General features: G+C 39.1%; 1 protein-coding gene across 1 annotated transcript in view; it reads right to left on the reverse strand.

Moving 5' to 3' along the window:
• The window catches only part of ADAM10 (ADAM metallopeptidase domain 10), a 119,861-nt gene that overhangs the window by 34,830 nt on the left and 58,504 nt on the right, over nt 1-26,527 (reverse strand). The window contains exons 3-6 of the mRNA XM_044978981.1: nt 19,672-19,790; nt 16,177-16,335; nt 5,425-5,528; nt 1,727-1,876 (exon numbers count right to left, since the gene is read on the reverse strand). Of these exons, the coding sequence (XP_044834916.1) occupies nt 1,727-1,876; nt 5,425-5,528; nt 16,177-16,335; nt 19,672-19,790 (532 nt within the window). The remainder of the gene's footprint in view (nt 1-1,726; nt 1,877-5,424; nt 5,529-16,176; nt 16,336-19,671; nt 19,791-26,527) is intronic.

Raw genomic sequence — 26,527 nt, forward strand, 5'->3', positions numbered from 1 at the left:
TATCAAGGTAGAGGTGTATTTGTTTGTGACAGCCATTTAATTCACCCTAACATCAAAGTACTGTGAAAAGTATCCTCAAAGGGTTGCATTATTTTAAAGAACGATATGCTGGAACAGTTTTAGACAAAATTTAATTGTAAATTGTCACTGCACATTATTCTATTTTTACTAGAAAGCAAATATGAAAAACTACCATTTGCCTTCTTAAGAATACAGGATAAAGTTTTCAAAAGCACCTAAAAGTGACTTAAGGATTAGAGTGACAAAGGGACTTAGGTGCCTAATTGCCACTTTAAGAGGGCTTATGTCCAATATTTAGGAATCAATGAGATCCTCGAAAACCCCCCCGTTAGCTGGCGTCTAACAATGAAGTCACCTAAATTCACACAAGTTCCTGCCAGTGGGCCTGCACAAAACTGCTTAAGTCTTGATGCTACCAAAGCAGCTTGATGCCCACCCCTTTCCTTGGTATTTCCTATTGGCTAACTTAGGCTGCTGCCCATTCAGCTTGTTACTTTTCTGAATCCCATTCTTAGGCACCTAACTCTCATCACGCATTGCCTAAATTGGGGGTAAGGATTCCTACTGGGCAGCTGGGCACGTAAAAGTTTAGAAGTGTTGCAAAGCTTAAGTCCCTTTGTGGACTCAGGAGCCCAAGCCCCATTTTCAAAAAAAAAAAGACACATAGGCTCTTAAGTCCCACTGACTTTCAATTAGGTGCCTAATTATCTAACTTGCTCTTGAAAATGGGACTAGGGCACTTCTGAAAATGTTACCCATAATGAATTGTAGCGGTACAGTTTAATGAACTAATACTATACATTAAATTAGATGCAAAAGTGGGCTGTGAAGCTACACAACACTTCAAGAAGTAGTAACACGTTACCTAGATTTTTCAGCAAACATAAAAGGAACCAAGAAAGTAAGTTTCCTAGCTAGGAATTCATTGAAATAAGTGAGGATTGTCTACTTTTGGTTTCTTCCTACTGCTTCTCTGACCATCTACTGAATTTGCCTCTATAGGAGTAGGTCTTACTGGACAGGTCTATATCGCAGCTGGGAACATGTGTGCCAGCACAGATAGACTCACTAAAACAGAAGTGTGGATGTTGTGGGACAGGCAGAGGGGCTCAGGCTAGTCACCCAAGTTCAAGTCCTCCTGACTCCTTGGGTTTGTGCTTGGGTGGCTAGCCTAAGCCACCACCTGTGCGGCTATGGCAACACTGCTTCAGCATGTTAGCTCCAGCAGAGCTAGTATGATCTTTTTACCCAGCCTAGAAGGCATGTTCCCAGCTGCATTGCTGACATACCCACTGTCATTAACTGAAAGTGCTCAGAATTTACATTGTATAGCTTTCCTCTTGAAATGCTAACGTATCATTTTTTTCAGACTTTCATACAAATCTGACATCTCCAGAAGGAACTATTTTCTTAACAAATTATGAGCTTGGGGCCTGATTTTCATAGGTGCTAAACATCCACAACTCCCATTAAAGAGAGGTCCAAGTGCCTAGCACCTCTGAATATTGGGCACTTGGTACCCTTGTGGTGGGTCAATGAGAAAGCTGCCTTAATAATGCCAGGATGGCAGTAGCAGATGAAAAAGTGTATCCAGACCTGAACATGAAAAGCACCATGATAAAAATGCATTCATTTGTCTAGACTATTCCCCCTTAAAGAGAAAAAGAACAGACTCCTGAAATAGTGACTAACGGCTTACGAATACCTGTGCAATCACAGCTTCTCTTGTTCCATAATGCTTATAGAATAGATGATCAGTCTGAATGTACAGCTGACAAGTATTTTTTTCAGCTTGAGCTGCACGTTTTCTTCTTAAAAGCTCTGGACCATTGATGTTATGTTCTTTGTAGGGTTTCTATATATATAGAAATTAGAAAGCAACAAAGCATTAATTTTGTACATATTCTTTTAAAATTAAGTCATTTAAAAACACTAATGCCTTTTACATGAGTGCAGTATTCTTAAGAGAAAAACACATGAAGAGCTATATTATCCTATTTATTATATAAAAGTTTCTCAAATCTTGAACTAGGCTAGTCTTCAAGTAGGTCATCTACTTCATAAGCACACTTTACTCATAACTCCTCTGTGAGCTTATCCCTGTAATTTAGAATATAGCCAACAAAAACAAAGTTTTGGTACCATCATATCACAGGAATTCTGTGCCTCTAAAACCTAGGAAACCATAATAGAAAACAATGTAGCTCTTTGCAATGGTGGATAAACAACAAAAATCCAATTTGCAGATATAAAAATCAATTCTAGAAGTGTTTCCTCACTACAACAAAAAGGTTGCTTCTTAGAGTAGTAATGATCTGAACAAGCTGAAACACTCCAATATGTGCTTGAACGTGGAATGAAGTATTACCAAACAACAGCCAGAATAACACATCCACTATTTCTGCCATTCAGAGCATTGATGGCTAACACATTTGCCTTAGCAAGCTAGGGCCCTATCAAATTCACAGCCATGAAAAATGCATCACGGACTGTGAAATCTGGTCTCTTCCCCGCCCCCGTTAAATCTAGTCTTTTGTGTGCTTTTACCCTATACTATACAGATTTCACAGGGGAGACCAGTGTTTCTCAAACTGGGGGTCCTGACCCAAAAGAGAGTGATGGGGGGGAGGGGGCACCCGCAAGGTTATTTTACTGGGGTCGCGGTATTGACACCCTTACTTCCGCACTGCCTTCGGAGCTAGGCAGCCTGCAAGCAGCAGCTGTTGTAATTGTAGGGATCCTTACCCAAAAAGGTGTTTTGGGTGGGGGGGGGATCGCTACTGCTACCCTTACTTCTGCGTTGCTGCTGAAGGTACTGCCTTCAGAGCTGGGCAGCTGGAGAGCGGCGACTGCTGGCTGGGAGCCCAGCTCTGACAGCAGGGCTGCCGTCAGCAGTAGTGCAGAAGTAAGGATGGCAGTAGCGAACTCCCCCCACTCCCCCAACTCCTTTTTGGGTCAGGACCCCCTACAATTACAACACTGTGAAATTTCAGATTTAAATTGCTGAAATCACAAAAGTTAAGATTTTTTAAATCCTATCACTGTGAATTTGACCAAAATGGGTCGTGAATTTGGTAGGGCTCTATTTATAGCCCATCATCATCTAGTAGGTCATGTCTACACATGGCAGTTTTGGGGGGAAATCCTGCTGCTCCCAATACTGGATGCAGCTGCACTGGCTCAATTGCACTAGTGTTAGCAATTTCTTGAGCCACAATGTAAATAGGGTTTTGGCTGCCAGTGCTGTTTTCAGCAGAACGTCATCTAACCGCTGAAGGTAAATCTATTGGACAGCTCTGAAAATAGTCATGATAGTTGAAACTGTCCACACTAGGGATCAGGACATGCCTAACACTGGAAAGAAAGGTTTTAGCTAGAGACAAGGACTTAGAGCAAATCCATAATGTAAGAGATTATATGGTAGAATCTGATATGGATACTGTCAGCTTTGGAAGACTCAATTTAGCAAGTTGACTTATTAACTAAGATAATTAAAATAGAGTTGAAAGTACTGTAGCATAAGGGACCATGGGTGCAATTCTCAACAACATCTTAGTGACTTAGCACAATTCTCACTGATTTTCAGTAAGACTTTGGCTCCTAAAACACTAAAGCACTTTGCAAATCCCATCTGAGCAGGTCTGTTGAAAGTAAAATTAATTTAAGCCATTAGCATCTGAACTAGGTTTTACCCTTCAAGGACAGAAAATGAATGCAGTTTGCTTTGTGGCCCTTTCCAGAATATGTAGGGAATGAAGAAAGAGAGAATGTTTGAAGTGTAATTAGCTGTATTTGCAAGATTTCCTCACTGAAAGCTCCAAAAATATATTAACATATATGGTGGAATATATTAAAGGAAAATTTTAGTGCTTATTAAAATGAGACACAATCCATTGTCTAAACTAAGGCATAGTCCAATGGAAGAAAGAATGAGATTACAATTATGTTTTTAACATTATATGAACATGTAGTTTTACAGAGATTATAGTATTCACATACTAGTTTGCTCTGTGCTGTTTTTACTGAGGGTGGGGTGAAGGTTCTTTTTAAAGAATGCAATGTTGTATTTAAGAAGTACAACCTTATCTAATGTTTAGCCTTTTTTTAAGCTAAAAGGTTCTTGAAAGGCAACACTCAGATACATATCTGCAGCCTTAATAGTTTCATAATCAAGTTTTGTCTTTCAGAACTAATATGGAACTTGGCAGAGCAAAGGACTTGGAATGATTTTCTTTCTTCCTGAGGTCTGCAGGAGTGGAAGCCCTCATCTGTGCATCGCCTAATATCCACTAAAGAGTATTTTGCCTTTGCTGAAGATATTAAGGTTGTTAGGAGGGGATTCACTCCTCTGTGCACATTCTAAATATGTAGGCAGTGAGGGGAGAAATTAGGAGACTAAGGAGATTACAAGGGACAGCACAGAGGGGCAATTCTCCCCTCCTTCCTGTGGTTCCCAAGGTTCTCATAAGGAACACCTAAACTCCTGTGCATCCTAGGAGAACCAAAGAAGTAGGGCTCCACATTGGGTAAATGTAAAGTGCCTTTCCACTCAAACTTCCATTGCCTGCTGCAGGCATTCTGAGGCTCATTTTGACCCCACACCTATTCCACTCATGTTCCTTAATTTGCCTCTGGAAGGTGCTCAGATTCCAAGTGATAGATATAGTACAAAGAATCTACATGCAACAAAATGAACTACGTGCAGACATAAGCAACTCCTGGGTCCGCTGAGGCCTGCAATCTTGTAGATTGCTCTTCAAGAGCCAACCCCTCTTCTCTCTCCCAAGAAACCTTACGAAGCTGGTTAGTCTTCAGTGCGTTAACGCTGAATTGCTAGTCACCAGACAAAAAACAAATAGGCTCTTCAATGTCACTAACTTTTCAGTTCCAAGGTTGCTTCTACACCACCTAAAATCTGAAAAGCCTGACTTGTAACTGAAACTCATTTGCAAGCTTAATTATGGAGTGGCTACTGCCACTCTATAATACTGTAAAAATAGTCAAATAACTAAGACCTTGAGATAACATCTACCCAGACCTCCGTTCTGTACTAAAAACATTCTCAACTGAAACGCAAGTACCAGTGCCATATGCATCTTCTTTGACCTGAACATAATATATACCCACCAGGATCTATACTATACCTGTGTTCAGGAATGTAGACTTTTGGACCTAAATTTAAATAGCCTTTTGAAATATAAACAATTTAAAGACAGGAAAATGATTTTTCAGATACTTTTGTTAAGCTGGAGAAGTCCCCTGAAATTGTATGGGCAACTTTGACTGGAGGGCTGGTGAGGTGGGCCAGGAAAAGAATGAAGGGATACTGGGCACATGCAGAGGAGCAATGTCAATATTTAATTTTCATTTTATCAATAAGATCCATTATACCATGTGCTGTACCTGTGCTGTTGGTTCCTCTACACCAGTCATTTGGTACTTCTGCATTCTTTCAAACACAGAATGATCTGCACAACCTCCTTGTGGTCCATATTTATGAGGATACTCTAAAATGTGGGGAAAATTAGGTTATTTTGATTTTTCAACTTCTAAATATTTGTTTAAATTTTACTTTTATGTATAAAATGTGAGTATCAGATTAATTGAAAATTAATCTGTGTCTAACATTGCTCACTTGATACTTCAAGGAAAAATCTCTAATCTTCAGAGATTGCAACTTGAGTATGCAACAGATCTGAATTTTTCCCCAGAAGCATTCCCAATAAGTCACCAACTTAACTTAATTTTTCTTAATTTTTTTCACAAAGATGAATTGTGACACTTAAAATAAAAAAAAATACTAGAACATGGATAGTTTTACAATGAAAAATAAGCTTTAAAAGAGTGAACTGAAGCATTTAGCTGACCAGACTGTTTAGGATTTTGATTCTACTGCAAGAGCTGATGACATCATTGGCCATTAAAGCAGTATTCCTTATATTATTTTGGTTCTAATGATGTCATGAATTCTTGCTGAAGAAAGGAAGACCTTGAAATCAGGTCCTGGTAGGTAAGAGGAAGTTATCTTATTACTTGTTTTAAAATATTGGTCATTTTTAATTCTACCCAAGGCATTCTGTTAATGTAAAGTAACAAGTGTTGGATTTTAAAATCCTTCAGTTCACTTCTGAACTTTCTTACTACACCGGAGCAAATTTATTCTCTCACCAACCCACAAATTTAAGTCTCAGTAACATGAATATGACACAACAAAACAATCACTAGTGACTACTCAACGTAAGCTTAAAATTAAACATTCAAATATATATATTTGCTCTTATGGGAAATGTATATCTTATATAAACGAGGCCATATGTAGAACCATTTTCTTACTAATTATCAGAATTGTACAAGTGGGTATTATATCTTTTTACAAAGGAAAAACTACGGTGCAGAAATTTAGTGAGTTGCTCACAGTAAGTCTGTGGCAGCGATGTGAAAAGAATTCATGTCCTAATTCCCTGTCCCATTTTCCAGCAACTGGACCACGTTGCCTGAAGATTGTGCTATATAGTGTCCCAAGTTGAATAGTCTGTAGAATATTTACAGGTTGCACGGGTTGTATTTTACAACCTCTCCTGCCATCTACAACAAAATTAAAAGAACCTTACAAGTCATACGGTATTTTAATATTTCAAAAGACTTTCAGAGCTGTTGGGGAACAATTAAACATCTTGGCCTTAGACTGAATAAGTACTTCAAATTGTAATAGTAGGATTTTCAATGATTTATGAGCATTGCTGCTAAACTGAGCAAAAAAATCTCCAAAACCCCATGTTTGGAAAATATAAGAATATGCTGACATTAGGGCATGTTCTTCCCTATAAATTTCTAACTCAAATAAGAAAAATAAAGGTTATGTTAAATAATTTAGGATACTTTTTTGTGATGTAGAAGAACAAAATGTATGAAAACCCAAGTGAACAAGGGTTCAAATTGGAGAACACCAGTCCAGAGACTGAGATGACCATCGTGAAATGGAAAGCTTCCCAACACAACAGAACTCAGTAACTTGGGCCCCTATCTGTTCCATTTTATCGTGTGACATATATGATCAAAAACTGTAAATGACAATGATTCTGTCTGAAATTTACAAAGGAAAAAACTGATTAAGCCTACATTGGGTGGACTCATGCCTCAGTTTCCCACCTTACAGAGCCATTCTGGTTTTATTGGGTATATCAGTAAATACAGCTTATTGGTCAATGTCTTTGGCAGAGTGTAACCATAAATTATGTCTACAGTGAGAGTGCTTTACTGGTCAGTACAAGTATACCAGTATACTATACCAGCATACTATACCAGCAAAGTGCTCCTAGCGTGGAGGCAGTTTACATCAGCAAAGCTATGCTTTTACTGGTACAGCCTATTTTACACCCCCACCCTGAGCAAAACTGACACTGGCAAAACTGTACTATTACAACTGCATCTACACTTGGAGCTTTTGCCAAAAGAGATAAGTCAGTACGAGATCACACACTGAGGGGACAACCAATAGAGCTATGTTGCTGAAAGTCTAATGTAGACATGGCCACACTGTGCTTTAAAAAATGAAATTTTTTTTAGGGAAGCTGAGGGAGAAAAGCAAGATATAGAATTACAATAATCTGATTGTTAATGGAAACTAAGTTACAACTGTTATAAACTTCAAAGTCTATTTCTAACTGCACCATACCCCTAGAGTAGAGAATCCAGATCAATGCCACAAAACTAGTTTGTTTTCTGGAGCATACATCACTGATACTCCAAAGCAAATAATAAAGCATTTACCCTTATATAATGTTGACTAAACAAAAGTAGTTTGTTTCAACAATTTGAAATGCAAGATGGCAGTGTGCTCCTGTTCTAAGAGAAAATGTTTTCCTGAGATGAGACTAGGGTCATGGTACAGTACAACTGTAGGTGGCACCCACTACATGTGCAGTAGCCACTTCATAGCTACAAACGGTGGTATTTACTATTTAGAGAACATGTTGGCTTTTAAAATAGAAAGAATAGAGAAGAGAGGTGGGAGCCTTATGGGAAAAGGAGATGTAAGAATGGGAATATCCTCTGCACAAAAAGGAAGTGAACAGTGACAGACATGCCTCTAGGACAAGGAATACTATTATCTAGACAATGAGCGTGAACCGATGACATTTTCTTTAAATAGCAGCTAACTCCACAGTAGGCAAGAATGCAGCGTCTAGGCTTACCTCTACAGATTTCCTTCTAGAAATTCAAGCCACTGCCATTTATTGTATATTTAACTTCATTTTAAAACAATTTTGAAACTTGCAAATTTCAAAGAAGCATTAAAATTCTATTTGAATGTTTTAAATGAATTCAATAAATCATTTCAGGGAAATGTACAATTTCCTATTCCATGGAAATGAACATAAGATGGGAGCCTTCTCTTTCAAATCCCAATTCCTGAGGTCAAAGGATCAAGTCGGGATGAATGATGGAGTCAAATGGAAGTATATCATACAGAGAACTCTAGTTTTAAAGATACAGTATTCTGTATAAATGATGATTTTAAATTAAATCTTAAACTGATATATGTATGTAAAAATAACCTTTTGATTATATTTAATAATTAGCATAGATCTTCTTATAGCTAACGTGTTCCTGAGCTGGATATTTGCAGCAAGATTACTGCGCTACTGAACAGCTGAGTGAGCTTTGCGTAGTCTGCACGTTTCAAGAAATACTGCTTTTCAAAGTTAGGTTGAGAAACAGCACTTTTTTATTGATAACAAGTATCCGTTAGTTTAATACTGTTAATACTGTAGGATCTATTGTCCATGTGTCTTTGGAAAATATGGCTGCATTACAAGAAATGTCTGGAACACTTGTATCTTCTTTTCAATGGAATATCACAACTCAGAACAGCAATACTTCATTCTATGGGAAAACCCTTGAACTAGACAAGTGCACAATATTTATATTTCTACCCAGCATGGGCAATAATCTGTCTGATGTTTTATTGTTTAATACTGCCAGTTGCATATTTGTGAAAGAGGGGAATTGAATTTACAGGGAAACTTTAAATAGGCTGTGCCTTAAATCCAATTATGTTCATAATCAGCTTTAGTCACATGATGTAATGAAGGTCACAAGTTGTTTTTTGTTGCAAATCTAATATCGGCAAAGGTTATCGTAAGGTATGTTTCTTTTAAAGGTCCTTAAATACAAAAGTTAGTAGGCAAAGAAAAAAAGACAGAAAATGAAATACTAGGTTTTTTCTGTTCAATCTTAGGATTTGAAGTGAGTACTTAAACCCTAAAAAAAAAGTTAACACTAGAACACACAGAAATTTACAAAGCCACGTAATAATACTACTGCTATAGACCCAAACCAAGAATATTTTACAATACATACAATTTTTCTGTTAATCCATTGTCTATGACTTTAAAGAATATGGCTAACAAGCTTTCCTTACCTGAGAGAAATAGTGTATGTAGCACACAGACTTTTAAGAAATAGTTTTTATATAACGTGTTTCATGTTGAGAGATTTTAAAACAATTTTTCTTTATCAAAATGAAAACTTTCAAAGATAAGCTATTTGATTTGTGGTCCAGTCACTAAATATAAAGATTACTGGAAACTGTCTTGTTTGCAAGACGAATGACAACACTAGTCATAAGTTCTCCAACTTATTTTTTACTTTTACTGATAAATGAATGTTCAGTGGCTGGCTGTTGCCAGGGTCTTTTAAGCTATTTTTTACTGGATTTTGGTAACTTTCTGTAAACTAGTGACAATGTCATCACAAGACCTTTTTTACCTCAATTAGGCATGTCAGCTTCCTCATAAGTGCTCTTATGTTCTGTATTTTTTAATATATTTTAGAGAGGAGGGGCTGAGACTTAAGCCATGGCATTCAATAAACCAAATATTTTTAAAATTGCTGACTTAACCAGGATTTTTTCAAAAATTAATGCTAGTTTAGGAGAATTTTATTGGACTAAGTTGCCTGGCTCCAAGATAAACCTCGGACTTGAATTTCTATTGAGCTAAAGGGTGATGACCAATAGAAAGTGATGACCAACAGTACATGTGTACCAGCAGATTTCACATACACAACCACCACACAATCTTATTGCCACTGTGCAGGGGTGGCAATAGGAACCCCTTCCTGAACCGAAAGCCACTCATTGGCCACCACAAATCCAAATCAGGACTCTTGTTCATACAGTCCAACAGGACCTTCAATGTGGCCTGTTCAGCAGCACTGATAACGAAAATAGTGTTTGGTGGGATCTGTCAACAATGACCTGCCTTTCCAGGAAACAAGATCGCAGTTTAAGAAGCTAAGAATGTGCTAAGGGATTTCCTAGAGTCTGTTTCCTGCAGTTTAGGCAAATAGTTCTCACTTCCAAAAGAATGATACAAGATGTTGGTATCTCAAATGGACTTATAAGTTTGTGGTTTGTTTTTTCTTATAACCGTAGCTTCTTTTCAGAGATGTAGAGACCCCTTATATCAGTATTTTTCTAGGGTTTCTCATATCTGAATATGGGGTTTTGAAGTCCCATGTTCCAAAAAGCTTTAGGGGACAAGAGACCCTTTGTGCAGTACCAACCTTAAAGAGGTTTAAGTGATATCAAAATATAACAGACATACCAAAGCCATATTATCAGTGTATCAAGACACTAACTAGCTGATGGTGCCTACCATCTCTACCAAAGGAGGGGGTTTGAGATTCTGGTATAGCTGACACCACATTTGCAGCCAGGAATTTTTCAAGCTGTCTTTACTATAGCAAATGCTACTCAAAATGAAGATCTTTCCCATGATGGTAACTTTTTAGAGAAAATTTGCTGAGATGAGACTAGAACTTTTCTAGGACCTTTTTCTGCTGGCTGTTAATTGTTCAACTGGAATACTGACATCAAACGAGTTTGGATTAATTAGTATTCTTTTGATAGACATATGTACATTCCAAAACAAAAAATTATTAGAATGTGTGGCTATGCTAGTATTCAGAGTAATATAGTCTCAAACAGAACTCATATCCACTTTAAAAAAAAATCAGTGGCACTACACTTCTGCTATGCAAGGAGCGGGGCAGCAAGAACTGCCCATTCATTTCAGTGCGGGCATTACTCTGATCTTGGGGGATGAGGAGGAGGTGCCAGAACAGCCTGTGATGGTGAGTGCTAAAGCAGTGATGCTTCCTTGAATCACAATGGCTTAGGCAGTGCTTCTCTGATACTTTTAAACTCCTGTGTGAAGCATAGCTCCCTTCTGGTTCTCCAGTTGTCCTGAAATAGTCATTGATCCTAGCTCCAGTGTTCGCAGAGCTGACCAGCAGAGGAGCATGTGCCTTCACCAAAAGGCAAGTTCAGTCACCTCTTCCAGACCACAACTTTCCAGTAAAGCCAAGAAGGGCATCTGGACTTCTACACTGAACCTGCACTGGATGTAAATAGGATGATCTTCTGGCCAAAGAGTTGCAAGGTAATACGTTGAACAATTGTAAAACTATTTTCCCTATTCTCCTACAAGTGTTAGATATTTGAAACAGAGGCCACACTAGGGAACTTTTTACACATCCTTGCATATAATCCCTTTAAAATCCCTACTCTCCTCAATATTTAGTGAGGGCCATAACGCTTTACATGTAACTAGGAGGCAGAATAGCTATGAAGTGTTAATGACATTAGTAACCAGGGATGTTTTAAGTGAGAAATCTATTTTTACTCTGTCAGAATACCAAGTGTAAAATCAGTCTGGAGAGCAAGAAACCAGGTCACTCCCCCACTCCCCCCTTTCCCTATTTGTTAGTAAACAGTGCTATGAACTAAGCAATGTCTGGTTAAATAATTAAAAGTATGCTGGATTTAGACACATGGTTCCTCACTTGAAGTGATTTAAGAAAAACTTAAACCATTTAAAAACTTCTATTTATAAGTTAAACCTGTATTAAAGGAGGAGTTTTTTTTTCTGAACTATCAACCACTCACACTAGGTTCCCATAACACCTTCAAAAATATTTTTATCTACAAGATGGTGACCACAAGTAGTGGGCACAGAAATGTAAGTTGTAATTCAAAACACAATTTGTAAATTTGGGTAAATTTATTCCTGGTGAATAATCCAACCGTACCAAAATATGGACTCACCAAACCAGGTACAGGATTAAAAAAAAAAAAGTTAATACACAACTTCTCCAAGGCTCTGAAAAGGCCACCAAAATTTCCACTTCCTTTATGACTCACTATAAAAGATTTATGAGCAGGCTTTCCCTGCCACAACTAACCTGAGTAAACATGCAAGTCATTTTGGATTTAATAGTGTGATTCAAGAACATATTCTATAGTTCACGTATTTAAATAAAGAGTTCCTTTGAAAGCCTTAGTGCGTAGAAGGACTGGTTCCCAAAACTAATCCATCAATGAATGCAACTAATTTGCATCCTATTGGCACTGAGTTATAAAACAGTTTGACTGGGAGTGGCTCAGGAATCTGAAATCATTCATTTTGTGTTCAAAGGCATGACAAGAAGGCTGCCTTCCACTGGTCACCACATCCACTGTAACTGACAAAAGCCTTCTTATAAAGATGACAATATAATCCCCATTTACAAAAAAAACCCCTTTTGTTTGACTACTGAATAAGACTTCATTGAGATGCTAATCATATGTTGCATTATGGTTCCTGAAAAGGCTCTAAAAGTATATTGTTTTAAAAAGCTCAAACACGGCTGACCAAAAATATTCCATCTTAAAGCAAAAAGATTCTTCTCCCCCAGCCCCCCAACTTGCTGAATTAGCACTGAGGGGCTTTTTTTTGTTGCTTCTCCAGTACGAGCTGCTGCGTCAATCTGCATCTATTTCATGAGAGTTAGAAGCAATTCTGGATTATATAGCAACAAGAACTAAGATTTGTGTGCTCTTGTTTTCATTTTAAAAACTTCTACAGACCCTGTTTTGTTAAACTACAATCACAAACAAGATTACATATCTAAGATAGTATGCTTTGGAAGGTGTCTCGCTGAACCGTTTTGAGGTGTCTTAGTAAACATTATACATTAATTCTTAAAATATTACAATGTACAGAAGCCCTGAAGTTATCCTAAGAGGATATCAATAAAAAATCAAAGCAAAATTAAACGGATAATGATGAAGAAACTCTTTCCATTCTAACAGAAACTCAGGACGACGTTAAAACAGCAGCCTCTGTGTCTTGAACCTTTTTACGCCCAAGATCTTTTTTTGAATCCAAAGGGAACCCAGAATCTAACCCGCCCCTTCCCTGAGGCCCCCCCCCCCTCCCATCACTCACTTTCACTGGGCTGGGGCAGGGGGTTGGGGTCCGGGAGGGGGTGCAGGCTCTGGGCTGGGGCCAAGGGGTTCACAGTGTGAGAGGGGGCTCTGGCTTGAGCCTGGGGCAGGGGGTTGGGGGTCAGGAGGAGGTGAGGGGTGCAAGCTCTAGGAGGGAGTGTGTGTGCAGGAGGGGCTCCAGGCTGCGGCAGAGTGTTGGGGTGCAGGAGGGAGGGGTGCAGGCTCTGGGAGGGAGTTTGAGTGCAGGAGGGGGAATGGGGTGCTGGCTCTGGCTGAGGGGTTAGGGCTGGGGCTTGGGGTGCAGAAGGGGGTATGGGGTGCTGGCTCCAGGAGGCGGCTCAGGGCTGGGGTGCAGGAGGGGGTTTGGGGTGCTGGCTCCAGGAGGGGGCTCAGGGATCCGGGTTGGAGTGCGGCCTCCCGCTGGGCAGCAGGTGCAGTGAGGCTAAGGCAGGCTCCCTGCCTATCCTGGGCTGACACCGCTCCCAGAAGGGGCCTCCGCGCCCCTGCGGCGGGGGGCACGTGGCTCCGTGCGCTGCCCCTCTCTGCAAGCACCGCCCCCGCAGCTCACCCGGCCAATGGGAGCTGTGGGAGTGGTGCTTGCAGGCAGGAGCAGGGCACAGAGGGAGATTGCTTGCTCTGCCACCCTCTCCCCCCGTCCCCAGGACTGCAGTGGCCGCTTCTGGGAGCGGTATGGGGCTGGGGTAGCCAGGGAGTCTGCCTTAAGTGGCAGCCACACTGCGCTGCTGCCAGAGATCACGATCGACTAGAAGATCCTCTAGGATCGACCAGTCGATCGCGATCAACCACTGCTCTAAAGTCAAACATTTTAAAATCAGCAGCTCAGGACAACATGTAAACAGGAGCTGTCACAGAGCTGGCTGAGGAGCTATTTTCAATAACTCTTGGAACACTGGGGAAGTTCCAAAAGACTGGAAAAAAGCTGATGTACCAATATTTTTAAAAGATTAACAGTATGACCCTGGTAATTATAGGTTTATCAGCCTGACACTGATCCCTGTCAAAATAATGAAGCAACTGACACAGGACAGTGGAAAATAGATCTTTTAAAACTTGATATATTTTTGACAAGATTATAAATTTGGTTAAAGCAAATAGGGAGTCAGTATCTGACATAAAAACTAAAGCTTGAGAGCCCAAGCTACAATGCCCACACTGTTATTTTTAATGTGCTAGCTTGAGCTCCAGCCGCAGTATAGACAGCTACAGTGTAGACAAACCCAAAATTTAATTGTGAATAGGGTAGAGTCATCAAGTAGGGATGTTTCTAGTTGGGTCTCAGTGATGTCCTGGCCCTATAACTACTTATTATTATTAATGTGCACAAGTAGATGATGCAAATGCTCAGGGAGTGATAAAGGCGACAGGTCACTGCTACAAAGCAATATGGATCACTTGGTAAGGCTGAACATATTTTATATGGCCAAATGTAACGTTACACATTTAGATCAAAGAATATAGTCCATACTTGCAGAATGGGGGACACTATCCTGGAAAGCCGTGACTGAGAAAAAGGTATGTGCATAGCGGCGGATAATCAGCTGAACACCAGCTCTCAGTGTAGCATGTGTGTCCAAAAGGGCTGCCACTAACGTGATCTTTGGATATATGAACCGGGAAATCTCAAGTAGGAGTGGGGGAGCTTATATTACCTCTATTGTGTTGGTGCAATCACTACTGGAATGCTCTGTCCAGTTCTGGAGTCCACAATTCAAGAAGGATGTTGATAAATTGAAGAGGGTTCAGAAAAGAGCCATGAGAATGATTAAAGTATTAAAAAACGATGCCTTACCTTATAGCAATAGAACTCAAGGAGCTCAATCTATTTCGTTTAACAAGAGAAGGATAAGGGGTGACTTGATCAGTCTGTAAGTACTTATGTGGGAAATGAAACTTTGATAATAGGCTCTTTAATGTAGCAGATAAGAGTACAGCATGATACAAAAGCTGGAAGTTGAAGCTGGACAAATTCAGACTGGAAATAAGATGTACATTTACAACAGGGTAATTAACCACTGGAACAACTTACCAAAGGTCGAAGTGAATTCGGCATTTTTGGCAATTTTTAAATCAAAATCGGATGGTTTTCTAGAAGATATTCTCTGGTTTGAACAGGAATTAATTAAAAATGTACAGAAGTCTTAGGGCCCGTGTTATACAGGAAGTCTGACTAGATAATTACAATGGTCCCTTCTAGCATTACAATCTACGACCTTTGTAGCTAGCATTTTCTGCACTTCCTCATCAACTGAAAATTCCCCTCAGAACTGTGCCCCAGAATGCCAGATGCTGGCTGTTACTGCACCTTTTAAAGTACCAGTCTGAAGGAGTCTGGGACCCATATGTGCAGGGAAAGCTGTTGCTTTCCACATGGCTAAATTGGGTATCTTTCTTACATAATTATATGAAGCTGGGAGCACTTTAATGTGAATTAAGATTACTCATCTCTCCTTTTGGATACCAAAGAACTTCACTAGAAAGCATACTGACCAGTATGTGACATTTTAACAAGCTCAAGGGAAGAATTTATGTTAACTTTGCAGGAAAGATCTCCACTAATACACCAGTCTGGCAGCTAGAGGCCTAGTCCAAGAGGCCAAGTAGCGAATAAAAAAAACAAAACAAAAAAACCAACAAAAGTTTGAAGTGGGGTAAGCTTTGTGCCTGCGCTAGACTCCTTTCATACCATAACTGCACATGGATCACTTCAGGACATCATGACTCATACTGTTGTATGATAATGAGAAACTTGGAATATTTGTCTCCATAGACCCCTCAGTTTGAAACTTACCAATGGCTTAGGCAGTTTTACATTTAATGAAAACGTTTTCTCTTTGTCTACAGCACAGAGTGGGAGTACTTACTGATATCATCTTCATGATAAATGACAGAGTGAAATGGTAGGGTTCTGTCCTTAATATATCTCTCTGCTGGCTCAACGTAAAAGGTGCCACTGTGAGTCTGGATAAATCCTTCAAATCTTCCATCAATAACAGATCCATGGCTAAAGCTTCCCTGCTCGCCTATTAAACAAAGCAGCAAGTGTGTTTTGAAAAAAACAACATTTACATCCATCTCAAAACATTCTTACAGTTTATATACAAAACGTTTCCAGGATACACTCTGAAATCAATACAAGGAAACAGTGTGTGAATTAAGCTTACTTACGAGAATACACCTGAAACATGAATTCGGAAAGGAAATTCTGAAGCACAAAGCTGTAAAACTAAAATTCCCATGACCACCTCAGATATATTTTTATTCACATGCAAAACAGTTAGTTAACATACAGATAAAGTAATAGGTACTCAGCACTGCCCTGTACTCATGATTTTCCAACATTGGCAAACCAAGAAATGCAGAATTAGGGTCCTCTTACATGTACTTCAAAAAGGTTAATGTTACAAGAACAAAACAAGGGTACGTCCAGACTACCCCCCGTATCGGCGGGTAGCGATTGATTTATCGGGGATCAATATATCACGTCTAATCTAGATGCGATATATCGATCCCCGAATGCGCTCCCCGTTGACTCCGGAACTCCACCAGAGCGAGCAGCGGTAGCGGAGTTGATGGGGGAGCCGCGGATGTCGATCCCGTGCCATGAGGACGGGAGGTAAGTTGGAATAAGATACTTCGACTTCAGCTACTGTATTCCCGTAGCTGAAGTTGCGTATCTTACATCAACACCCTCCCCTAGTGTAGACCAGCCCCAAGTGTTAAAAAGCAAAACACAGGAAAGTGTTAAAGCAATACTTTCCCACAAAACTAAGTGATCCCCCACAGGGATCGCTACAGGAACTGGGATTATCACAGTATCATAACCCCCGTTCTCTAAGCAAGCCCTGTACAGCTCCAAATCAGCACTCCTATTCAGGCTCTTCAGTGGACCTTCACTGTATTCTGTAAAACAGGGGTTGGCAACCTTTCAGACATGGTGTGCCAAGTCTTCATTTATTCACTCTAATTTAAGGTTTCACGTGCCAGTAATACATTAAGATTTTTAGAAGGTCTCTTTCTATAAGTCTGTAATATTTAACTAAACTATTGTTGTATGTAAAGTAAAAAAGGTTTTTAAAATGTTTAAGAAGCTTCTTTTAAAATTAAATTAAAATACAGAGCCCCCCGGACCGGTGGCCAGGACCCAGGAAGCATGAGTGCCACTGAAAATCAGCTCACGTGCCACCTTCAGCACGCGTGCCATAGGTTGCCTACCCCTGCTGTAAAGCGTCAGTGACCTGAATACTTGCTACTGGTTGGAAGAGGCTAAGGGATGACGAAGACTCTTCTGTTCAGACATCAAGAAGAAGAAGAAAAAAAGGGTTAAGCTCATACGGGAAAGTCATTTCAACTTTGCATTTGCTCATTTGCCAATGTTTAAATTGGGGAAGTTAATCTTATGTTCTGGAATAGAATGAGGAACAAGGCAATGCAGGAGCATGTATATCCTACAAATATCTTTCCATGTGAACTTCCAGTTTTCAACAAAATTATATAGGGCACGACTGAGGGGCAATTATGAGACCAAAGGAGTGCTGTAGGGAGACTTTGCTAGCACTTCTCACATGTCCACAATTAGCAGCTGGAGAAACCAGCAGGACTGGTGAGTAGAGTTTCAGTCTGGCTATCCCTTTCGGACCCAGCAGATTATTTGCATTGAGAATGGCTTTGATTCCAGACATAAGATGAACCCAGATGAGTCTGTATGTGGACTCCACATGCTTAAAATTCAATCACAAGAGTCAGATGAGGAGAGGATCTGAACTCATGGTCACTGGGACTGCAGATGAGCACCAACCTCCCCAAGCAACCAGCTGAGTTGAGGTAAGTGGCTCAATTGCCAGGGCCTCATTCACTAAGCATTTCCTCGAAGAGCTCAAGCTGATCTTTTGCCTTAAGATGAGCCTCTTCTTACAGTTTCCCTGACCTTACACTCCACCCCTACAAACTCTGAGAACTACATACCTGTCAATGGTATAAGATTTGCCTGCTTATTCTCAGCTCCCCACTCTAGCTTCATTGTGTACCTGATTTTAGAGCACGTAGCAAATTAAAAACTGGTCATTTGTGGGAGGGGCTCTCTCATGAACCCTTTAACCAAAGAACCCCAGATTTCCACTACATCTCTTACCCCAGATTCCAACCGTCTGGCTATACACAAGCATTCAAGCTCTCTGAGACGTAAAAGTACGACATTTTGTAGGGGCTGTATCCCAAGAAAACCATGACAAAAATGACTGCAAATTTATCCCCACCCCCAAATTTGAGCCCAGAACACACTTAAGGAAACCAACTATGTATCCCTACATGTCTTCCAACATTTTATGTTGGAGCAAGGAGGAGTGCAAGATGGGACAAGATACCATAAGTATATCACTTGTTAGATGGTGCTCTCTTATGGAGATACACAAGAGATTTTGATTCACATTAACAATGTATGAACCACCAGTAGTGAAGAGCACTCTTCCCCACCCCCTAGAGTTTACATCTCCAGTTATAAATATTCTGGAATGCATGCATTTATAGCCAATGACCGAGTTATTGATTCTACGCTGGTGAAGACTCTCTGGATTCCCTTCACCATTCATTCAACATGAGCATAAAGTTTTATAGTTCGAGGTATGTGAACTCTTAAATGGAAGTAAATTTGAATAGGCATCAAATTCAATATTTCATACTCAGTCACCTGTAGCCATTTCACAATCCTTGTAGAAACTTAACAGAAAATTTCAAGTTTTTCCAGCAAGCATTACGGGGAAGGTCAGGACTAGCTTCCACGTTCAGCTTGTTCCAAGGGCTAAGCCCGAGATTACATACAATTTTTACAGGGGCCTTCTTTTGGGATATGGGTGTCTAAGTTCACCACATTGCTTGTCAGAATCCCTCAGGTACCATGTTGCCTGATATTGTAGTTGGGCCACTCAGCAGTATAACTGAATAGGGGATGGTCAAATCAATTGTTCAGCCATCTGGTTTAGTTCATCTTTAAGTGAAAATACACAGACTGAAGTCACCATCTGTTTGAAAGGAAGGAGGGAAGAAAGGAAGGAAAGAAAGACTATATTCAGAAGTACAGTACCCAAGGTGCTTAAAATGAAGGACATTCATACTTTGAATGACTTCAAAGAAGTTATGAAAGTATTTTGCAGTAAGTCCACCAAAACTAAGTTAGGAAAAGATTAATCAACGTCCATGCATCATATTTTAGTATTTTTTCAATTAAGGACATTTTAAATTAATATCTGAGCAATTTGATCAAGTATTTTCCACTTCATAAATCAAAGCAACATTAAAATCAAATAGTATTTGCTTAAAATCATTGCACTTTTTAATCAATGTGAAATTGTTGTTGTACTTACCATATATGTGTCCAGTATAAATATGGGAGGTATCATAATCAACTACTTTATTTGATATTTCTACTTTGAAGTCATCACTAAAGAGGGACGTATCTCTCTTCATTCGAAGGTTGAAGTGTCTATAAAGTAAACAAGAGATAGTAAACTGAAATATAGACCAAATACAGACTGTTAAAATGTAGGTAGTAAAAACACCTTGCTAATCCTTTAAAAATATTACCAATATGGAAACAATATTCCTTACATAGAGCATGAGACAGATAAATGTATTACAAGAATTATTTCAGTTCAGTACATAATGGTATTCAGAAGTTTCTGATGTAACTATACTAATAAAATAATGTAAGACAGAAATCATGGCCACTCTTAAAGTTCACAAACCTAATCTTACCTGCTCAGCCTTAACTACGGATTTTGTTCCCACTCCTCCGTAAAACACAGGAGTAACTGAAGGAAGAGCCATCTTTTCTTTGATAAAGCATTATAAACTAATCAAGTTAGTAATCTCTTCATTTTCAATTTATTTTACTTGCAATTTCCAGCATAGAGACTTAAAGTATAGGTATGCTGTTGGCTTACTTTTGAATTTCATATCAAACTAAGATGGACACCAACACTTGTAATAAAAAGTCCACAAAAATGCGAAAGGATTACTATATGTAACTATAGCAGTTCAACAATATCTAAATTGAACAGATTTACTTATATTTAACACTCCAACTACATTTAATCCCACTAGAAATATAAATGATCTCTTTGGAAATCAGGAGCACAGATTTATAATTCAACCTCTAATATTTAAGTGGAAGAAAAAGTTATCAGGACATAAAATGTCAGCCTTGATTTTTTTAAAACATGACAGTTTTTACAAGTGCTGCAATAACTAATACACCACTAGTGAGCCACAGCTATTAGGTCCAAAATTAATTTTCACTCAAATGCTATTATTTGTATTACAGTATGACAAGTGCCACATTAATAAAGTATTTTTTTTAAATCAACAACTGCATAGTCCAATTGAACAAAAATAATAATTACCTTTACCTGGCAACTTATTTTAGTCATCTAAATTAATCAGTACTGCAACATTTATGCTTCCTGTTTTGCATATAGAATCACCCTCCCAACACTAGAAAGCTCTTAAAATAAAATCAATCTGGGTTTTCTTTAATGAAGTTTGCAATATCAGTTTCATTTAGGTCTTATTTCTATTGTATGACTCTTCCTCATTACAGAAATGCCTTACTGTACATTCAAACAATGAGATGGACACAGGTGCTGCTGCCACTCCTAAGCACCAAGGGAGTGGATGCACATGAAGCCAGCCATCTAAAGGCTTGTCTACATGGACACACAGAAGTTAAGGCAAATCAATTAAAGATTTGTACTGACTTTGCACCTTCAGGTGATCTGTCTTAATCTTCCTGAATGTTCCCAGGTCCACATCCTCTGAGAGGTGGTCAAGCTTTGGGTTTCTGATCTGTTCTCAGGAAGCACTACTAGCAAGGAACCAAAAGCTCCCCTATCAGCAGAGGAACCTACCCAGCTCCAGAATCACATAGGAAGGGAATAGTGACAGAAGTTGGAGATGCTGTCAAAGAACCCATTTCCCTCATAACACATGTGCTTCATAACACATTAACTTGAATTCATGTGTGCACCACAGATTGACGTTCATCCTTCTCAAGCTACAGAGACAATTATCTTTACTGAAATCTTGACTCAATGATTGTGTTACAGAATATTATCCTCCTCTCCTCTCGTAGAGACTCTTACTGAAATCAAGGACTCAATGTTCTAGGCACTATACAAGCATAGCAAGAGATGGCCCTGCTCTCAAGAGCTTACAATCTAAATATGCAAGACAACATGGCATTACCATGTTGTAAATACGAAGCTGAGGAACAAAGATTAAGAGAATTGCCCAAGATTCACATAGGAAGCCTGTGGCAGGGTATTATCTCCAATCTCCCTAGCCCCAGTCCAATGCCTTAACCACTAAACCATCCTTCCTAATTTGTTCTGTGACATGGATGCATACCATGCTCCATTCTAATACTCTGGGACCGACATGGCTACAACACTGCATACATCCTGCCTCAGATGTCATTAGTAAGGGCCATCCCAGATCTTTACCTCATATCAAGAAATAGGGAGTGTCATATAGAGTAGCATAAAATCCCTCCTTTACCTGTAAGGGGTTAAGAAGCTCAAATAACCGGACCAATAAGGGAAGAAGATACTTTCAAATCTGTGGGGGGAGTTTTTGTTTTGTGCTCTCTTTGTGATTCTCTCCGGGACAGAGAGGGACCAGGCAGGAAAAACCATCTCCTTAAACCCTGCCTGAAATAAGCATCCAAGATTACAAAAATTGTAAGTAATACCAAGGAAATGCGTTAGCTTATCTTTTGTTTTAGCTTGTGAATTTTCCCTATGCTAAGAGGGAGGTTTATTCCTGTTAATTCTCTAAAGCCCTTTTATTCCAGAGAATTACAGGTTTGTCAGTTTACAGCCCAGGGAGGAGATGACACTGAGTGGTCTGAAGGTGTCTATTACGAAGGAAAAAGTGAGGGTGGCGTGGAAGAGGTGAACCTCTCCATGACACTTAGACATATGCAGCGACAGCAGATCCAGGAGCTGTGCTCTAGCTTTGCACCAATGTTCTCAGCCACCCCAGGATGGACCAAACGGGCAAACCACTCCATTGACACGGGTAATGCTCACCAGGGCCAGCTCCAGGGGTTTTGCTGCCCCATCGCGATCTGCGGCAATTCAGCGGGAGGTCCTTCGCTCGGAGTGGGAGCTAGGGACCCTCCGCCGAATTGCCGCCAAATACCTGGATGGGCCGCCCCTCTCTGGAGTGGCCACCCCAAGCACCTGCTTGTTAAGCTGGTGCCTGGAGCCAGCCCTGATGCTCACCCAATTAGAGCCCAACCTTACTGGGTGTCTCCTCAAGCCAAAACTGCTATATAACGGGAGATCCAGGACATACTACAGATGGGGGTAATCCGCCCCTCTAACAGTGCATGGGCAGTGGTTCTAGCTCCCAAACCAGATGGGGAGATATGCTTTTGCGTGGCCTACCGTAAGCTAAATGCTGTAACTTGCCCAGACAACTATCCAATGCCACGCACATATGAGCTATTGGAGAAACTGGGATAGGCTCAGTTCATCTCTACCTTAGACTTAACGAAGGGATACTGGCAAGTACTGCTAGATGAATCCACCAAGGAAAGGTCAGCCTTCATCACCCATGTAGGGGGTATGAATTTGTATGTGCTCCCTTTCAGGCTGCGAAATGCACCCTCCAGCTTCCAAAAACATGTAGATAGTCTCCTAGCGGGATTTGGAGAATCCGCATTAACATGGCCATCTTTTCTGATTCATGGACAGAACACCTGGAGCATCTACAAAAAGTCTTCGAGCGCATAAGGGAGGTAGGACTAACTGTTAAGGGTAGAAAGTGCCAAATAGGCCTAAACAGAGTGACTTTGAAGAATAATCAAATTAGTGAGACAAACCTGAAATAAGCATATATAAAAAGGATTTTACTTGGCTTGTAATTTTCATTTCTGTAGTCATTATAATAAATATTCTGGACTCTTTCCACCTTTACTTTCCCCTTAATCTGCTAGCAAGCAAACAATTATCACATCAATATTGACTTCTCTTAAATCCATTGTTTAAACAAACAAAAAAAAAATCAATTTCTCCCCTGTACACTGAGATGTACACAATACAAACACATTTGGATTCATAGTTTACATAATGAAACCTACTGTCCATTTGTACTCACAGTATAAAAAAAATGAAGGGTGTTAATGTCTGAAGTCAGTCACACTGTCAGTCACTTTCAATCCAATTTTGTTCCAGTATACACATCAATTATATAATAAATATCTTCAGTTTTAAAGTTTCTTAAAAATATCTTCAGCATTTTCTTACTATTAAAACTCAATTTCATCTAAACTCAGAAAAATGCATAGTGAAGTCTATATTCAGACAAGTTTTTTCTTTGGATTTTTCAATACAAACACCAATACAAACTGCAATAAGCAATACCTCCAAATACAACTATCCTTATATTTCCATAGCCATATTACTTCTCAGTAATAAGAAACAAAGCACTAAGTTTCCTGTTCTCTAGCCTACTCTATTAAATAGCACACACACCACTCCAGCAAAAAATAGCATTTTCTGTATTAATCTTTTGAGAAAGTAATCTCAATATTCAAAGTCAACATCTGGTAGATTAGCTTTAAGTAAATTAGTAATTTATGACAGGATGAGAAATGCACACTGCTACACAGCCTAAGAGATTAGGTAGACAAACTTTATATTTGGTAGTAAGAAGAAAATGAATGTCTCACTGAAAGTTTGTGTTTACAGGATGTCCTTATGTAATGGTACATCTCTAGAGATATATACTTTATGTACTTGTAAACTACAAATATTTAGAGACCGAATGACAAACAGATGGAAAACTGAGGAATTCAAGGTTACAGAATACAACTAAAACATTAGATATTACTTTGTTTTGATATTACACTGACAAGTTACACAACTGCCCTGGTTGCCAACTTTATCCATTTTAAACAATGAAGTTGATCAGGCTGATGATTCGCAATATAACAAAGTTCACAATATGCTCTTGCTTACGCCTGGTCTATACACACAGCACTAGTTTAAAGGTATTGTTTTAAACAGACTGTTAAAACCTTTGTGTGGACATTCTTATCAGATTATGCCTGTAAATCAAGATAAACTGATAAGGCAGGTTTAAACAGATATAGGTGTCCATACACAAGGTTAACAAGGTTATACCAATTTAAATACATTTTTAAACTGATTTAAGACAAACTGGTGTGTTTAGACAAGCCCTTGACGCCATCCATCTGCTGAAACTCTAGTAACAGATCTCCACCCTCACATTTGAGAGACTGCTATCTTCCTCCTAGGGAGACCCATGTGTGAAAGAATAACCCAGTCTCCCTGATTTAATTGATGTGTTAAAAATCCTAGCAAGACCTCCCTCACAGCTGACTCAAGTGAATGGTATTCTTTCTAAAAGGAAATTCAAATGTTTTTATTCTGCCTGTAGACCCTTAACTTAGTCCATATGCTCAGAGCAAAGAATGATCCTTGATCTCTATATTACATGTGATACAGTAGCATATTGAAAAGTACTGTACTCCAAGACTAAACTTTTCCAGTTCTAATTCATATAAACTGAAGTCAATCATGAGCTATTGGAAAATAAAGGACATGCTTATTATTATATCTAACACTGAAAACTACATAACTACTCAAGAGAGGTATGAAAAACAGGTGTAGGAATACTATATAATCAGGGCCGAATTCTCCTCTCAGACACACTTGCTCAACTGAAGTAAGTGGAATTAAGAATGTTGCTGGCCTTATTACAAAAGGAAATTATATACAAAGTCAGAATATACTGGATTCAACCTAAAATTACACAGAGTAGGATAAACAGGCTCCATGTCTCAACTGACACTAAAATCCTCTTCTGAGGTATTTACACATCATTCTTCAATCGTGCATTTTCTACTCCACAACGGCAATTGAGGTAGGTTTGCTTAGATGGCCTGTACCTTATGATAAAACTTTTTCTGTTGGTATCTGAGAATGTGTACATCCTGGGAATCAATACCTCCATCTGGGGAATCCATACCTACCAAACTGGCCTGTAAGGTAAACTTCCAATAGCCACTGGAATTAGCATTCCTGATTTCTAACGACACCACTACGTTCCAGTATATGGGTAAAGCCACAAATAACACACACATGCTAATTAAAGTAGTCTGACTGAACTTTTTATTATGGACAGAGCAGTTTGTCACAAGTAAAAACAGACTAGTGGTTTAAATAAAAATACATCCTTTTATGTTTTTACATAGTGACTTCACTCTTTCCTCATCACTTCCTACTCACCTCAGTTAATTTAACTAAATTAATAAATCTGTTAGATAATCTGATTAAAAACAGCTTTGGAACAAACAGGTCTTCTCTTGGTCATTTGCGCATACTCCAGGATAGCAAAAGAATACCGTCATATCTCAGCATGTTTAGCAAGTCACTACCACTAATTTTTGCTAATGATTTGTGGGAATTTTCTACTTTAATTCCAAGGGGGGGAAAAATGGGAGGGGGATGAAAGTTATTTGATTTCAAGGATGAAGTACAATTTAAATTAAATTAAGCCCCAAAGCTTTAGCTAGGCAGTGGTAATGATGAAATTCTGTACTACATATTTTAAAAGGTAGATATTGGTTTAAACCCACACAACCACGTCAATTCACAGTTTGGGATCAAAATAGTACCTCAACAACAGGACTCTTACCTTTGAATTTCTGTGCTCGGGGATTTGCACTGTAGTCTCATTTTATTAATGTGTTACCTATTGTTAGCAATGAAAGCAAAGGAACCATTTTGCTCAGTACAATTACGTAAACTGACATAGCAGGAACTTCTTAAAATGTATAAACTGAATTGTAATACATTTGAAATATGGCTTTGACCTTCTTGCTTGCAGCCACATATTGCTGAAAAAAACCCTGAAAAAGCACCACACAGGCAGTACCAATACCCAGCAAGCTATGTTGCTTGAACGCTGGTTAAATAATCTTTCACCCGTTTACAAAAAATAACTAGAGTACGAATTCTCTCATATTTCATGTTTGCCACATTAGCATAAAAGTACACTTCATATAGTGATGTTACCTCGAGAGCTGAACTAAAATATTCAAGAACTGTGGTTTTAATCATGATTATTGCGGATTTTTAGGTTTTTTTTTTCACTAAATAGATTTTTTATTATTGCTGTTATTTTAATTAT

The sequence above is a fragment of the Mauremys mutica genome, chromosome 11 (assembly GCF_020497125.1).
Source record: "Mauremys mutica isolate MM-2020 ecotype Southern chromosome 11, ASM2049712v1, whole genome shotgun sequence".
Classification (NCBI taxonomy): Eukaryota; Metazoa; Chordata; order Testudines; family Geoemydidae; genus Mauremys; species Mauremys mutica.